The sequence below is a fragment of the Tinamus guttatus genome, unplaced genomic scaffold, assembly GCF_059628265.1.
Source record: "Tinamus guttatus ecotype Peru unplaced genomic scaffold, ASM5962826v1 Tinamus_guttatus_pri_ptg000004l, whole genome shotgun sequence".
Lineage (NCBI taxonomy): Eukaryota > Metazoa > Chordata > Aves > Tinamiformes > Tinamidae > Tinamus > Tinamus guttatus.
This window is the reverse complement of record NW_028288538.1, coordinates 9,927,384-9,942,854: the sequence shown is the minus strand read 5'-3', so window position 1 is coordinate 9,942,854 and position 15,471 is coordinate 9,927,384. Positions and strand designations below refer to the sequence as shown.

General features: G+C 43.4%; 1 protein-coding gene across 1 annotated transcript in view; it reads left to right on the top strand.

The window, feature by feature from the left end:
- Positions 1-3,248: 3,248 nt before the first annotated feature.
- The window catches only part of TRPM7 (transient receptor potential cation channel subfamily M member 7), a 51,884-nt gene continuing 39,661 nt past the window's right edge, over positions 3,249-15,471 (top strand). The window contains exon 1 of the mRNA XM_088539965.1: positions 3,249-3,348. Within this exon, the coding sequence (XP_088396091.1) occupies positions 3,346-3,348 (3 nt within the window). The 5' untranslated portion in view covers positions 3,249-3,345. The remainder of the gene's footprint in view (positions 3,349-15,471) is intronic.

Here is a 15,471-nt window from a genome sequence, read left to right as displayed (position 1 = left end):
ACCTAGTAAAAATAGCTTGAAGTTCAGTGATGAAAACAAAAGATTTAACATCCGAGTGGAGAATAATTTGTGCTCTTTGGGTGACTAATGCTGCTAACTTAGGGTCAGATCGTGTAATGTTCTGCATGACAGCTCAAGGTAATACAAGGATGTAAGGTGACTTCCTTACGCCATGTGCCATCACTTCCCAGTCATGGGGATTTAATTCACTGTGGTGCTATGTCCTGTCTCCCTTCCACAAAGTCCTCTGAAGACTGATGTTCCTCCCCAGAGAAAGAGTGAGGCAAAGAGGATGTTGATGACTCATTTTTCCTTCATTTTCCTCACAAGCTGTTCCAGTGAAACAATGCGCTGTCCCTCCATCTGAACTTATCACAAACTGTTTAACTCCCAAACAATTTGGTGTCAATCTCTTTACAGCTTTACACCATCAACAGGAAAAAAAGGCACGGAAAATTCCTCACCTCAAGTACGTTCCCTAAAACAATAGCTTGAACAAGAAGTCTCACCTGGTGTCCTGGGCTGGCCTCCTGCTATTTCTGCCTGGTTCCCCTGCTCCTCCTGGATTCCCAGTATTGAACTCCTCCAGCAGGAGACACACAGATCTGTCCATGTGTATTTTTTATGAGATGAGAAGTTCAAATAGTCCAAATGTACAAAGTCGAGTTCGCAGATAAAAAGACAGTGCAACAGAGTGCACTCACTGCCAAAAAAGGCTCTAGGGCGTACTGAAAAAAAAAAAAAAAGTCCTAGGAGAAAAAGAAACGGCACCTACACTGGGGGTACTGCTTTTCAAATGAAGTGGGGCTCTCCAGTTCTTCACTGAAATAACTGGTGTAGATGTGCACACAATTCCCAGGGGTCTGGAGACCAATGCAATCACTGGGACAAGTCAGGACAGCCCAACCATTGCTATGAGATGAGATGAAGAACCTAGTCATTGAAGGACTTCTCATTAAATTCGTTTAGGATGTGAGAAGATATAGATGAACCAGAAAGGGAACATGAGAAGGAAGGAAGCTGATGGGCCACTGTTTATTTTAAGTCCTTTACAGTGTTAGCTGAAGAATTCAGAAATACCACATTTTCTCTGCTTTCCTTTGGAAAGTTCTTGAACTATCTCCAGAAATTCTTACTGAGCTGCCACTGCTCCCTCTGTTCTTCCTCAGCAAGCACTGATCTTTGGTCAGATCATTGTCAGTGCTAGGGTAGGCAAAGGTTCAGCCTGTCAAACCCGAAGCCCTTGGATATGCAGACTGTTTGTAAAGCTCAGAAGTCCCCAAAAGGTGACTCACGGTATCATTTAATGACTGGCTAAGTCAACAAAAGTGCAGCCTGCCTGCCAAGGGGCAGCCTCATCCTTCCCTCAGTCTGCATCCTGGCATTGCCATAGGCCAGATGGATTCAAAGAGCTGCTGCGTAGAGCGATGGCAATTCTTCATTTTCCTGGCTTAGTTCTCAGCTGCCTGACGACAAGTACTGACACATGGCAACAACGAGGAGAACAAGCCGTGGGGAACAGCAAGGCTGGGATTTCTCCTGCAATAGGAGAGCAAATTTAGACTGTTAGTTTTGCAAACCTGCATTCAGAACTAATTTAAGTGTCCCAAACTGTTCCCTGAAAAGACCTAATTTTCTTGCCTAGGAGCCTAATTTACATACCTATGCACGATACCACAAATTCTTCTGACGTTATCTAAGAACAAACATTAGGTCTTACAGCTGAGAGGGCCAACACTGTAACATGGAGCTGAATGTCCAGTGTCCCAGTTATGGCTGCTTAGTTGCTTGAATCTTCTCACAAGTGGGTCTGCTATTGGCAGCAAAGGGAGAGGTCCCTTCCAACCTTAAGCATTCTATGGTTCTATGATTCTATGATTTGGTAGTTTTTTTGGCAGTTCATGTTATTGGAATTTATTATCGAATTGCTAAATCACTTTTAGTGCAAGGACATTTTGTTTCTTGATATCTATTTTAATTTTCCTTTATTATTCTATATTAAGGCTTGTGTATCATAGGATTTGATTCATTTCAGGATAAAGTGTGCTTCTTTGTCCGTTTTGAGTGTGTATGCTTAAAAATTCTGGATCAGTTACTTCATTGATGTTCATGTTGAACTGCACCAATCACATTGCATTAACTGGAAGACGCTAATGTTGGTTCATCTGCTGAACATGTCGTAACTGAAGCTGGCAGCATCTGCCGGGGACTGCCAGTCCTGCTGTTTTTTGATTATGTTTTGTTCATCAGTGAGGCACTGGTCGGGATCATCCTGTTCTGATTGCTGAGCGCGTCTACTGAATTTGCAATGTATTTGAGTGCCCGACTCCAAGCAGGATACCAAGCTCCCCAGCCCTTGCTGTGAGATGAGGAGCTCTGTGACCGGGAGGCTCAGGGCTGAGCGCACACCTGCATTTCCATATATCTCCATACGTTGATATGCAGCCTCCAAAACGTTGATTTGGAGTTAATGCTCGCTTTGTGTCAACAAGAGGAGATGGGTGATACCCGCATCAGCGTGAAGTCTCAGTGGCACAGAGTAAGGCCTCACGAGAAAAACTCACGTGCCACAATAGCGACTTCCTGACAGTCATCAGCACCTCTCAGAAGCTTTAGTGACACATTTTAGAGCTAATGTGCTTTTCTGCACTAAAAACAGACAAATACGTAAGTAGGCACACGCCTGGGCAGAGGCGCACGTCATATTTTGGGGAGCAGAGCCTCCTTCTCGGGTCCCCGTCACGCTGGGACCCTCCTGTCACGCCGGGGCCTCCCGCCCGGGACGGGCTCTGGCTGGCGCCGCGCGCCGAGGGCGGGAAGGGCGGCGGAGACCCCGGCGCGCGCGGCGGCGCTGGCGGCCATTTCCTGCTGCCCTCAGGGCGCCTCCCGCGCTCTGCGCGCTCCTTCCCCCGCGCCCTGGCGAGGCCGAGGCCGCGGCCGCCGCCCGGCCGCGCGGGACCCCGCTCCGCCCCGCGGCGCGGCGAGGCACGCGGCGGGCGGCGCCCCCTCCTCCCGGGGGCGGTGCGCGCTGACGCGGCAGCGCCGCTGCTCTCCGCCGGCCGAGTCGCACAATTATGAGAAAGAGCCGCCGGGCCGAGGCCGCCGCCAGCGCTGGGTCCCGGTGCGGAGCCGAGCTAGCGCCGTCCTCCCCGCGCCGCGCTCCCCTGCGCCCCGGCGGTGTCCTCCGCGCCCGGCTTCTCCCCACCCGGCCCTCCGCAGCCGCCGAGCTCAGCCCCGATAGATGGAGACAGGCCCCGCCACCGCCGACGCCGAACCACGAGCGGGAGCTGCCCGGCGCGAGGAGAGCCAGAGTCGGCGCCGAGACCCAGCGCGGCCCTGAGGAGAATGGTGAGGGCGGCGGCGCTCGGCCCGGCCGGCGGTGGGGGGAAAGCGCCGGCGGGTCCGAGCAGCCCCGGCCGCCGCCTCGGCGCACGCGGCCCGCGCCCGCCCTGCGCGGCCCGGCCGTTGCGGAGGAGGCTCCGCGCCGCGCGCCGGGCTCTCCCCGCGCCGCGAGGGAGGCGGGAGGCGGCGGCGCGGGCGCTTCGGCCCGGCCGCGCGCGGCCCCAAACGGAGCCCGCCCGGGGCTTGGCGCCCCCGCGCCTCCCCCGCCGGCCGCGGAGGCGCCGCCGCGGCCCCATTGTTCGGCCCCGCGGCCTTCGCTCTCTGTGCCGTTTTTCTCCTTAATAAATGCGCTTCTCTAGGATCGGGGTTTTCCTGACGACCTGTTTTGTTTCCCGGGATGCAGCTGCCCTTTCGGCTCGGTCTCTCCGCCTTTCCCCGCGCTGCGATGCTCGAGGGAGCCCGTAGGCTCTGAGAAAAAGGCCGCGGAAGTTCCGCGGCGAGAGCGCGGTGCGGGTCCAGCTGCGCCTGAGCGCGCCTCGGGCTCTCCGAGTTTGTTTCTCGAATGGCTTTTGTGGAGGTTCTTGGGTGATCGGTCATGTGAAATGCGCTCTGATATCTGGAAAATCCTGGTGTTGGGCGAAGGTCTGTGCATTGCTGCAGTTCCCCCAGAGCTGCTAGCCAGATGTTTTGAGTTGACAGAGCGTTTTACTACTCGGTAGATGGTTTGAAACGTACCTATTAAATGTTACATTTCTGCCTGTACTTGTGAACTAGGTGGAAATATGGGCTGTCTCTTCTTAGGAAAGTATTGTATTTGCCAATTATAGAGGGAAGCCTAAAGAGCAGCCTTTCTATGCTGAAATAGTACTTGGTATCTTTCACTTGTATGTTACTCTTCTCAACTGAGCTTTTTGTTTTTAATGTGTTTTTGCCATCTTGTGCTGTACTCATTAGTGATGTCATGGCTTAGAAATATACAGATTGGTCTTATCTGTTAGTCATCTTTATCTTCAACTGGCCCATCATTTTTTTTTTCTGGCAATGTAGCTGGTTTGCAGTATTTTATACTTACCTGGCATTTATCTAATATTTCATGATACTTTGGAGGCTGCGTTTACCAGGCTGTTTGCCTGAGTTGAATTTAGTGAACTGAATTTGCATAAAACATCCTAAAATTTTCCCTGCCACTCCATATGTATTTAGCAAGTCTTAAGAACTGCCAGACAGCCTTTAATATTAAAACCAGTAATTATCCTAGTGAAGATCCAGCAGGTGAGTCATTTAGCGAGACAACTCTAAGAATTCAGTTAACTTTTCTGTGTGATAAGTGCTAGCTAGATCAGCCCTGAAATTCCTCATTCCAGTTTGAAGTGGTTCTTGCCTTGACTGTTTAAAGCGAGCAGAGAGCTGTGTTTATGCGGCTGTGTGGGCTGCTTTTGGACTAGGAATACCTCAGTTTGCAGTTCTTTTGCTTTGAGTTTTGTATTTGCTTGAGCTCAGGGCAAGGATGGACACGTACTTTTCACTTCTCATCTAAATGGAAGCATCTGAAATCATCTTAAAATATGATGTTACATTTAACAGTTGTCTTTTATTTAAAGATACTCTGTCACATCATTTGTTTCCCCATGTGGATCCTCTCTTGAATGTAGGTGCTCTATTTTACTTTAAGCTTCTCAAGGCTCTGTGTAACTCTAGCCTTGCCTACTTGTCTCTCTGAGTCTTATCTCATCAGCCCTGCTTTATCTGCTGTGCTGGTGATAGACTTCAGCATCCAAGCTCCTCTTCTTTCTCTCATAGTCATCTTTACCACTCGCTGTGCTTCCCCTTCTTTGAACTTTTGCAACAAGACTAGCAACTTTTCCTGTCTCTTTTATGTCTTTCTATGAGATCCACTTCTGTAATGGTTTGTCTTGTCAAGACAGTTGAGTATGTGCTGAACAAACCAATCTGGCTTTGAACATGGAATTTATATTGACATGATAGGATTTGATTGCATTTGTTTATCTATTTTGCACCCAAATGTTGCAAATAAATCTATAAGAAGGCTTGTAAAGAAGTGTCTGAAGACACTTGTATAATTTATAGCTTATGCACTTGGCAGGATGGCAAGTTTAACTTTATTTTCCAGAAAGACTCTGATTAGCCTATTATTTAAGAGAAGTTTAATACCTAGATATTAATATTCTAGGTATTAGAATACTAAACTTTTGATAATGTCAGCATATTAGCAGAAACAAAGCCAAGTCTGTAATTCTGGTCTTTAAAATTTTGGGATTGGATTTTGAAGTAATGATAATGGGGGACGTGTGCGCGCACCCCCCGTGGCGGCACCGCTCCCTGGGCGCGCGGGGCGGCAGGGTGGATGGAGCCGGCCTCTTTCCAGCGGGTGCCACCAACAGAACTAGAGGAAATGGCCGGAAACTGAAACACCAAAAGAAGGAACTTAAGGGAAAATTTATTAGCGGTGAGGGTGACAGAGCCCTGGAACAGGCTGCCCAGAGAGGTTGTGGAGTCTCCTGCTCTGGAGATCTTCAAAACCCGCTTGGACGCAGTCCTGTGCCACGTGCTCTAGGTGACCCTGCGTGTGCAGGGGGGTTGGACTGGATGATCTCTAGAGGTCCTTTCCAAACTTAAGCGTTCTATGATTCTATGATTTGTACTTGGAAAAATCAAGAGAATGAAGCGATACTTCTCAGGCCAATATACTTAATCCGAAAAATATATTTTTTAACAGATATTTATTTCCCTTGGATTCTCTTCTTTCCTTTAACCATGTCTACTTTGGCTGTGATATTTGCATGCCATATAACTTTGCCGAGGCAAGTAATGTTTGTTCTATTTTATTGTTCTACTCTTTTAAAGGCAAACTGACAATGAAGGTAATGTGCATGCTTTGCAGAACTTTTTTTTTTTTTCTTGTAGATATTTCATGTTTCTAATCTGAATAATTCTGTTTTGAGGGGAGACTGGGGTGGTAGGTGAACTGCTTAACATTGCATGGAAAGCTGAATCTTTTTAGAAAAGCTGTCCTAATTCTTGGTGTATAGTGATAAAACTAAATAAAATGCTGTGCATTGATGGTTATCAAAATAGTCTTTGTTCTTTTTCATAATTAAAATTTGAGCACTTGAGTTTAACACTTTTTTTTTATGAAAGAGCTATAGATTTTTTGTAAATCTGTTTGCTGAGCTGTTGAAATATTTAGAAATATTGCAAGTATAACAAATACTGATTCTAGTACTCTTTAAAACTGTTATGCAATACAATTTACCTTCGTTGCCTGAAATTCTGGCAGCTAGATGATTTTTCAGCATGTAAAATGAGTATCAAATCATCTTACTCTGCGTGTGTATTTAGATAAGTTATTTATATGGTCATTAAAGATCATGTCACTTCTGATACTGACAAGTAGTGGTGGCCTTTGGCAAATGAACCTCTGTGCTTCATTATTGCTATAAAAATAGTCAGGAATACTGACTCACCTGTTAAAAAGAACTAAAGAACCATCTGTGGCTTGTTTACTCCCTTTCTCATTCCTGAAACTGTTTCTTTCTCTGCAGTTGTATTCCCAATGATCTTATTACTGTCCTTTATTTCCTAGTAGGGCACCTTTGCAGTCTTTGAGTATGTGTTTTAATGCAGAAAATGCATTGTGCTGTTCTATTTGGCCTGAGATTTTTTAAAAAATCTTTTCCAGTGAATTTGGGGGAGGAGTAGAAGGGGAAAGACTACGTTGCAGTGAAGTTTGGTGTTCACGTGTGACTCCCGTCAACCTCTAATTTTTGCAGGAAGGCAGATCGGTATCAGTGCTGTGAGGATGCAGGCTGCCAGATAGCTGTTAAGTAGGCAGAGGAAATTTCTTATCCCTCTGTCCGTTCTTTCCAACAAGGAAAGAACAGTGAATTATTCCTTCACTATGCCCCTTTTTCCTTCCTTCCTTTCCAAGACGTGGAAGAAAGTGTTCTATATGTGTGAGAGATAGCTATGTGGTTATTTTTCTGGTTATGACATACATACAGTATATAACATGCTAACAGTCACTCAGAACTTAATCTATATCAGTGTTCGGTCTGTAAGAAAAACTTCTGCTCTTCTGATGTAATGATAGATGGCAAATACTTGGCTGCCATGCAGTGGGGAAAATCTTGAAGAATAGCCATAATAGTGAAGAAAATTATTCCTTTTAACCAGGGAGTGAGAACGTCCTCTGACAAGGACATGAAAGGACTAGGATATTCAAATGTGAAAAATGGTTTGACAGCATGTGGTGTGAGGATGTCGCAGGAATAATCTGTAAGATAAAAGTAGCAGCTCTTTGCCAAGGATGATATTTAAGGCATGGTAGCAAACTGACAGCACATTAGAACAGATTTAACTTTCAATCCAAACTTATGCATTTTTCCCCTACTGCTACTTAGGTAGCAGGTTTGGATTAAAACTTTAAAAAACAATAGCCAAAAAAAAGGGGGGAAGAAGAAAAGAAGTAATAAGAATAAACTTAAATAATCTGTTCTGTACGTTAGTGTCTTTAACAAATATTTCCATAAAATTGGATCAGTGTTATATATTGCTCAGTGTAAGTATTAAATAATCCATATTTTTTCCCCTAATAACTAAAATATTTGAACTCTGTATGCATGGAAAACATATGGTTGAGTTAATAGATCCCAAACCATTTTTACTTCAGTTGAAGGAGGATAGCATGTGATATGTGTGATACGTGTGGTGGCGTTATCTGTTGGCTTCCCCAGCCACAAAATCAGTGTAATCTGCTGACCAAGTAGTGAAATGGGTGCTCGGGGCATGTAGTTTGACAAGTAGTGCTTTCAGAATATGATTCCCCTTGAAGCTTACTTCAAAAATAGCTACTATAAAACTTCCGTGAAGCTTTTTTTCTACTTTATCTTTAACCTTTCCATTGACATCACTAACTTGCATCAATATACAGTCCAATGTGAAGTATTTTGTTTAAATGTGCAATGTGTTTTGCAAACAGTAGGCAACTCTGTTGATCTCAGTGTGTGCGCATGCTTTGTTTACATCAGAAAAATCATGTACTGATGTGGATCTTAACAAGGTCAAGACTTACTGTCGGTAGTGGTAATAGCAATTTAGAATTTCACACATTAAGGGAAAGCATTAAAACAGTTAGACCTGGGGAAAAAAAATCAATAACATGTTTGGTTTAGAGGGCGAGATGGAAATGTGTAGCAGAAATTATTTGGAAGCTCTTCCTTCAAGGAAGAGTCATTTTATATCTATAAAACAACAGCCAGTGCTATTGCCTTTATTGCTTCTATTCTGTCTCCCTTCATTTAAGAGTGACATTTGAACCCAATGCGGAACTTGCTGAAATGCTGGATTTACAGTTCTAAGGTGGTTTGGATATATTTTCTTCACTACATGAATTGGTTTGAAACATTCTGACCAAATGAAAGTTTTTGAAAAAGTTCCCAATGGATCTGTGGCTCCATCTTCAGGATTGCCTCTCTCTTCCAGGCTTCTTTAGGACTTCACGACGCCCTGCAGTGGAACTGGAACCAGCACCTGAGTGTTTGTTACAGCTGGGGTGACTGGGGCTCTGGATATGTGGATTGGTCTTAGCTGAAGCCTCAGCCTTGCTGCTCGCCCTGGAGCTGCTGCTCCTGGAACTGCTGCATTCCTGTTAGCCCTGGGGCTACCGGCTGGGGAAGCAGTGGGGCTTTCAGCAGAGCCTTCGTGTGGCTGGTGCACATGAATGTGTGCAAATGAGGTGGGGATCTTCCTGATCTTGAGAGCTTTGGAGCTCCTTCAGGTCTGTGGCAGCCAGGTCCTGCCTCTCAAAGCCTAGGCTGGCTGCCTCCCAGAGCTGGGGGATTCTGCCTGCAATGGTTGACTTGGGATAAAAACAAAGCAAACAAACAAAACAATAGGTTCTATGAATTGACGTGTTTCTGTTAAATTCTGGTATGCTGATTTTTTTTTTTAATTAAATTAACTGTCTGAATCTCTTGGATAATTTCTGCAGTATATATATTTTGTCACACACAAGACATTCCTGCTTTTGAATACTTTTTCAGCAACAACTCAGTTAATTTGATCTTTTTGTTAAGTCTTTCACGATAATGTAACTGTAGTCTTCAAGGTTTGGGAAAGTGTCTGGTATAGCTCCCTCAGTCTTAACACGGTGTGACTGAATACTTCCCTTTGTTCCCTCTTTTGTTCCCCGTTCTTCCTACCCAAACAGGTATTTATTATCTCAACCTTATCTATTGCTGCTTGTCACCTTTGCTGAGAGGCGAATAGAAGTGATGCTTTCCTTTTATAGTCTACTTACTTGTTTGATGAAATTTTGCAGGATCTGGGGTTGGAAGTTCATGTACTAATACCTGCTTTTTTTTTTTTTTTTTTTTTTTTTTCCCCCTCAGTTTTCTTCTCAGAAGTGCAGGCTGGGCAGTCATGATTTTTACAATTGAAATTCATACCTTGTATGAATTAATTTCTAGCTGTTCTGTAAGGAATATTGTATTTCACAAGCACTTACTGTCTAAAAATTTCTGGACTTGAGCCACTTTTTAAGCTAGCATTAGTTAACAGTCCAGGTCTCCCTACAATTAATCCATCAGCAGTTTAAGCCCAAAGACTGATTGCAGTAGTTGAGGTGTTTTGTGTTACAGGATACTAATCTCAGACATGAAGCAGGATTAATGTGTTTTAAGTCCATAACTTTATTAAAAGTCACTCCTGAATCTGGAAAAACTCTTCTTAAAGGTGTGGTTCTAGGTCAGTTTAAATTCACCTAGGTTCAGGCTGCCACCATCCCACTGCTCTGCTTGTGCTTCACTTGGCTGCTCAGCTGCCTCAGGATCTGTGTTGAATAAAAATCTAATCGTTCCCCTTTTTGAGGATTAGCTCTTTTGTCGGTCGTTTCCCTGAATCAGCTCTCCACATGATTGCATAAATGCCAGTGCTGGTGTGACATGGGCTGGGATCATGTGCAGGGGCTTAGGAGAATGGGCTTGTGGCACACCAGGCTTGGCACCAGCCGAAGTTACTGTGGAATGTTGCTCTGCGGTGCTGGAGAACTGAGTCGTGTTGTTGTGACATTAATAAGTGGCTGGATTACTCTGTGAACACGCTACTCTACCTCAGTGTTACCTAAATCTTGCAGCCTTATGTACAGGGATGGATGAAACTGTTGTTACAAGTCGGGTGTTTTTCAAAGTATCAACTGGATGGTTATTACAGTCCCATCTAATTATACTATTGGCATATCCTAGTTATGCTTGAATAATTTTATATTTAATTTCATATTAATAGAGGATGTTTCTCTTGGCTTACTTTATATTTGCCAGTATGCATTCAAAAAAAAAAAAAAAAAAAAAAAAGAAAGAAAGAAAAAGGAAAGGAAAAAAATATTGCCAGTTATATTGTGTCGTATTCTTTACGAACTGCTGCATCAAGATGAGCTTTGGCCCTCACATAAAGCTATTATTTCTGTTGGATAAAAATCCACTTCTGATAACTTGTCTCATGTAACAAAATATCACTAGTTTCTTTCTCTCTGTTCTTAATGTGCTTATTTGCTTTTTGAGCTGTTCCTGGCTCTGTTTAGCTTTCTCAAGAGGCTGAACCACTTTCTTTGGGGTAGAAGGTAGTGAAGCCTCTTTCTACCAATGTTTGGTAGAGATTAGTGTAGCGGTAGCTCTGATACAATTAAGACTTGCAATTTCAGTTATGCTGTACATGGACATAACCATCTTAAAACTAAAGTAAGTTTGACGGATATATTGGTTTGGGGCTAAAGCCAGTTTGAAAAAGTTCGACTTCCTTTCAGAGCAAGGAATCATGCAAGAATTGTGCAAATATTGAGTCAGGCACGACCTCACTCACCTCAACAGGCTGGGCTGACACGTGACACATGACTGGAGCCTCAAAATGCCAGTTGTGTAATTATAGAACTGTTAATCAGCTTTCTCTTCAAATAAAAAGATCAGTTAATCTACAAGAGTGAGTTAATGAAGCTTTAAATGTTAAAGTATTACCTGCCTCTCCTGTGTTCCCTGACTGTGGTATTGTCCAAACTGTAATTTCCAGAATTCCATTAAACAGCAAATTTAATAGAGCTTCTTTATGAAAGTGTTAAATGGTGTGTGGTCAAGGGTGACCTTCTGGTCGAGATTGTGAAGCAGGGAGTGATCGATCTGGAAGGAATTCCTGCTCGTGGTAGTAATCTTCTACCCCTGGGAAAAGAGTAGGGAGCCAGTGATGCTACAGCTGAAAAATATTCCAGACAGCTTTCTAGGAAACAGGTCTGACATTGCAGTGCCAGCGCCTCTGGAGGCCGAGCTGCTGGGAAGCCTATTTCCATTCACACGCTGAGGTTTACTGACCCCTTCTGTGTCCTGCAGCAAGTGCTCATGGCCTGGCGCTGCCAGCTAGCCCCTGGGGCAGCTCAACTAGCCCCTGGGGCAGCTCTGCTAGCCCCTGCACTGCCTGTGTGAGGGGCAGTGAACAGCCATATGGAGGCTGGGACGGACACCAGCCTCCCAAACCGGCTGTGCGGTCAGAGGCGCCGAAACGCAGACGTGTCCCCTTCGCTAACCTTTGTCCCTTTAGGTTGCACCAACTTCAAACGTTTTTGATGGGGATTTGTGCCTTTGCTTCATTAAGCAATTGATCTCACTTATTCTTGGATTCTTTTATAAAAACCTTATGCAGAAAAATCCTTTTAAGTTTTCCAGCTGTATGAAAAATGCAGCTTGTACGTGTGCTGTTCTCATTGCAAATTAGGCATTCCATCTTTACCTAGCTTTCTTTGTAGGGTCTGGGGTTCTTTAACTGTTAAATTCTTTGTAATTGTTTGAATGAAACTGTGTGATCAATTATGTTGCTTTATGAGGAGAGAGAGAGGACAGAAACACTTATCGCCTTGTGCTAGTTTGTGCCTCCAGTTAGTGGGACAGGTGAATGTCTTGCAGTGATGAAAGCTGCTGCTCATCAAGTTATTGTTTGAGTGTGTTGATCTAGTCATAGCTGGTGCTCTATGGGCCACCAGAAGAAATATTTGGTACTACGATAACATCTGCCGGGTAGCAGAACATGTGCTAAATCTTGGGCTGAGTGTGTTTTGTCCATGTGTGTGTTTCTGTTTTTTTAAACTGGTGTAGATAACATGCAAGGTTTTTTTATATACCTTCAGAAAAGTCATATTTTCAGCCTGTGAAAAATATTTGAGGATGATACACATGCGTTCAGACAATCTGTAGAATGCAGTAGAATACAGGCAGAGCTTGCAGAGAGCTATGAGGAGAATTCACAGGAGTTAATTTAGGCAATGAGTCTCCCTAGGCACCCTTGTTGGAGAGGGAGTCTGAGCAGCTATTTCCTCTTGAATTTTTGCTTAATTCTCAGCAAAGAAGCTAGAAAAGTTAGCACTGCTAAGATGAAGTGAGTCTCTTGAGTATAACTAGTAGATTTTTTTTTTTTTTTTTAGTGTTTTGGATATATTTATAAAGATCTGCATGTAGGACGAGGAATCTTGTGTGAATAATTAACATATTAATAGCTGGATTTTAATTATACCGTGATTTAGAAAAAGAACTGTCTTCACTGCCCCATGAGAGTGGATGTTATTCTCAAACCCAGGGAATCTGCTTGCCTAATATGTGACCCTGGGCTTTTTGCCTGTGACCCTTTTTGCTTCATTGGCAGCTCTCTGAAATAAAGAAACATTGCTTTAACTTCCTTTTTTTTTTTTTTTTTTTCCTCTTTCCTGAACATCAGGATACAGTTGCTTTAAAAATAATACATTTTTATGTGACAAGTCTCTTATTTTTTTGGTTTCTAGAAGAAGGTTGCTGGGGGCGATTACTTTGATACGTTTTGACAGTATCCTTACACTGCCTCTTGTGTTGTGGGGTTTCACTGGAAGTAGGTAGGTACACTGGAAAAAGTAATAAACAAGATTAATTTACATGAATAATATTGTAATCTCTCAATGTCGTAGAAATTGCTTCTTTTTCAGAAGTTGTTAAATAATATATTTAGGAACGTTATTATTTAGGCTTGTGGTATTTAGTGTGGTTACTTTGCAGGTAGATCAGCTTTTGGTAACCTGCGGTTCGGTATCAAGGTTTGGTGGGAGAGCTGGAATTTGCTGTTTCTTCCTGCTTAAGTAGACGATAGCTGTATTTCTGTGCAATTATCAAAAAAAAATGTTGTCCCCACAAACGATTCTGCTTTTCAGCTGCTAATGCTTCACTTGGCAAATCAGAGCATTCAAGTCCATAGAAGTGCTTGATAAGAGTTTTGTATTTCCTTTTGATACCTAGCTTGAGGGCTCACACTTGCAGAGCAGCCGCGTAAGACCAGGATAAGAGAAATCAAAACAAGTTGTCTTATTTACCTCCCTATTAGAGGTATCCAACTCTAGATTTAAATCAGTAGTTAAGAATTGGGATGTCTATGATTGTATTTTAGTTTGCAATTCTGTGCACACATGAAGGATGGTGTGATAGAAAATCTTGTGGTATTTTCGTAAACGGTATGGTAAAACAGAGCACTTCTAACAGCCTCAATGGTAGCTTAGAGATGGAATGAATGACTTTTAGGTCTTACTGCGTGTACAGGGGATTGGACTAGACATCTCTAGAGGTCCCTTCCAACCTTAAGGATTCTACGATTCTATGCAAAACACTATCTTGTCTAGCTTGTCTTTACAATTATAGGAGCACTAAGATTACTGGTGCTCCTGGTGTCCTTTGTGAGTACAGGAAGATCCCGTGAACAGTCAGATGCTCTTGAACTTGCACATGCAGAAGTGCAGATGAGGATTGTGAGACACTGTTTGCAACATCTCTTAAGAGCTCTGGTCGTTGTGGTGCATTGACTAAAACAGCAATTTTTCCCATTGCTGTGAGTCGGTAGTGGGAACATTTGAGTGTGTGCAAATGTGTATGGGAAGGCAAAGAGTAGGAGTTAAGGCAGTAACCTCCACAGTAAGGTTCTTGCGAATTAAGTGCCAGATTTCTTTTCAAGTGATTCTTTACATATTTGCTAACGGGGCTCTTTTTAAGCATTTTTAGTTTGGTTAATTTTAAAAAAAGTTCTCCCTGATGCTGCCTAAAGACAAGTTGTTTGAAACTTCACAGTCCTTAGCTGTGCTCAGGCACTGTCACCTATTTCAGATGCCCACTCGTGTTCTCTTATTCTCCCCTTCTTGCCTCTGCCATTTACTTAAATATTACTGACCTGTGATAACTTAAAAGTGCGTGTAAGCCTTTCTATTTTTCAGATATTCAGAGGGTTGTCCTATTCTAACTATGTGAAGCATCCTGCAGTGATAATAAGTTTCCATTACTCTAATGAGTTAATAATAGCCTACTTAGGTTGTCAGGCACCAAAATCCTCACTGTAATGATAGAGAAGTAGTCCCTTTCTTCATGTGACATAAAAATAAATCAGATCTCTAAATGAAGCAGGTTAAAAAGTGGTAGAGCAGGACAAACAACTTAAGACTCTTCCAATTTGATTTTTGTAGTTCTAATGTGCTTCAGCATAATGCATTAATCAGTTGTACTTCATGAGCAAGAAAGGGAGGACCTTATTTAAATTTGCGGACATACAAAGCTCCAATATGTTCTTCACACTAGGTAAAGTGAACTTGTAACTTGTGTGCTGGTTATGCATAATAAATTTCAGAATTGAGATTTTTATGTATATATATAGAGAGAATTAGAAACAGTTTGAGGATCTGATAACTTATTTGGCTAGTGAACAGGAGCCTGCTTCTACTCTGTTTTCCTGAGGTGGCCACCACTAACTCCTTTTTTCATACCTGTAATCCGTACCCCTTATGTCATGGGGGAAGGATTGGAAGTTGCTTGGGAAACAGAGCCAACACATCCAGGCACCATGAACTGTTCTTCCCATGGTAGCTCACCTCGAGCCTCATTCCTTCTGAAAATGAAGGAGTTTATAGAGTTGTGTGCTCCTGTACCCTGTGTGCTTTATGTGAGGTGAGCCAGTACTTCCCAGGCATCTGCAAGTGTCTGGACCAGAGGAATTCCTTCACGTGCAGCGGATGTGGTGAGCTGTGAAGCGCGGGCTCCTCCGGACGCGCTGGGCCTATCACAGTGCGTGCTG